The sequence below is a fragment of the Priapulus caudatus genome, unplaced genomic scaffold, assembly GCF_000485595.1.
Source record: "Priapulus caudatus unplaced genomic scaffold, Priapulus_caudatus-5.0.1 Scaffold1196, whole genome shotgun sequence".
NCBI classification, from domain to species: Eukaryota; Metazoa; Priapulida; class Priapulimorpha; order Priapulimorphida; family Priapulidae; genus Priapulus; species Priapulus caudatus.
Window position 1 is genome coordinate 44,715 of NW_014578257.1, and position 387 is coordinate 45,101.

Below are 387 nucleotides of genomic sequence, written 5' to 3' on the forward strand. Positions count from 1 at the left end.
TGTCAGGGTTTAACGTTGCGTCATGTTGCATTGTGTTGCGTGTCAGGGTTTAACGTTGCATCTACGTTGCGTCCTGTTGCAGGTCCGTTGAGCGCAGCGCAGAGCTTCCCGAGTCTCACCAACAGCAACACTCATGCGTCGAACGTTCTTACCTCCAGCGTCGCGGCTAGTGGCGCCACCTCTCTGTCACAGGCGCTAACGATGAGTCTCGCTTCCACCACGTCAAGGTATGTCCCTGCTGTGATTTCATTTGATTTCTACTGTTGCTATAGTTAACATCCTCCTTGTTGTTGTTGTTGTTGTTGTTACTGCTGCTGTAGTTAACATTGTTGTTGTTGTTGTTGTTGTTGTTGTTGTTGTTGTTGTTGTTGTTGTTACTGCTGCGGT

At 48.3% G+C, this 387-nt stretch overlaps 1 protein-coding gene across 1 annotated transcript in view; it reads left to right on the forward strand.

The window, feature by feature from the left end:
* The window catches only part of LOC106815767 (E3 ubiquitin-protein ligase HECTD1-like), a gene marked incomplete at its 5' end in the record, with an annotated part of 54,161 nt that overhangs the window by 36,210 nt on the left and 17,564 nt on the right, over positions 1 to 387 (forward strand). Inside the window, 1 exon segment of the mRNA XM_014820273.1 lies at positions 83 to 227. Within this exon segment, the coding sequence (XP_014675759.1) occupies positions 83 to 227 (145 nt within the window).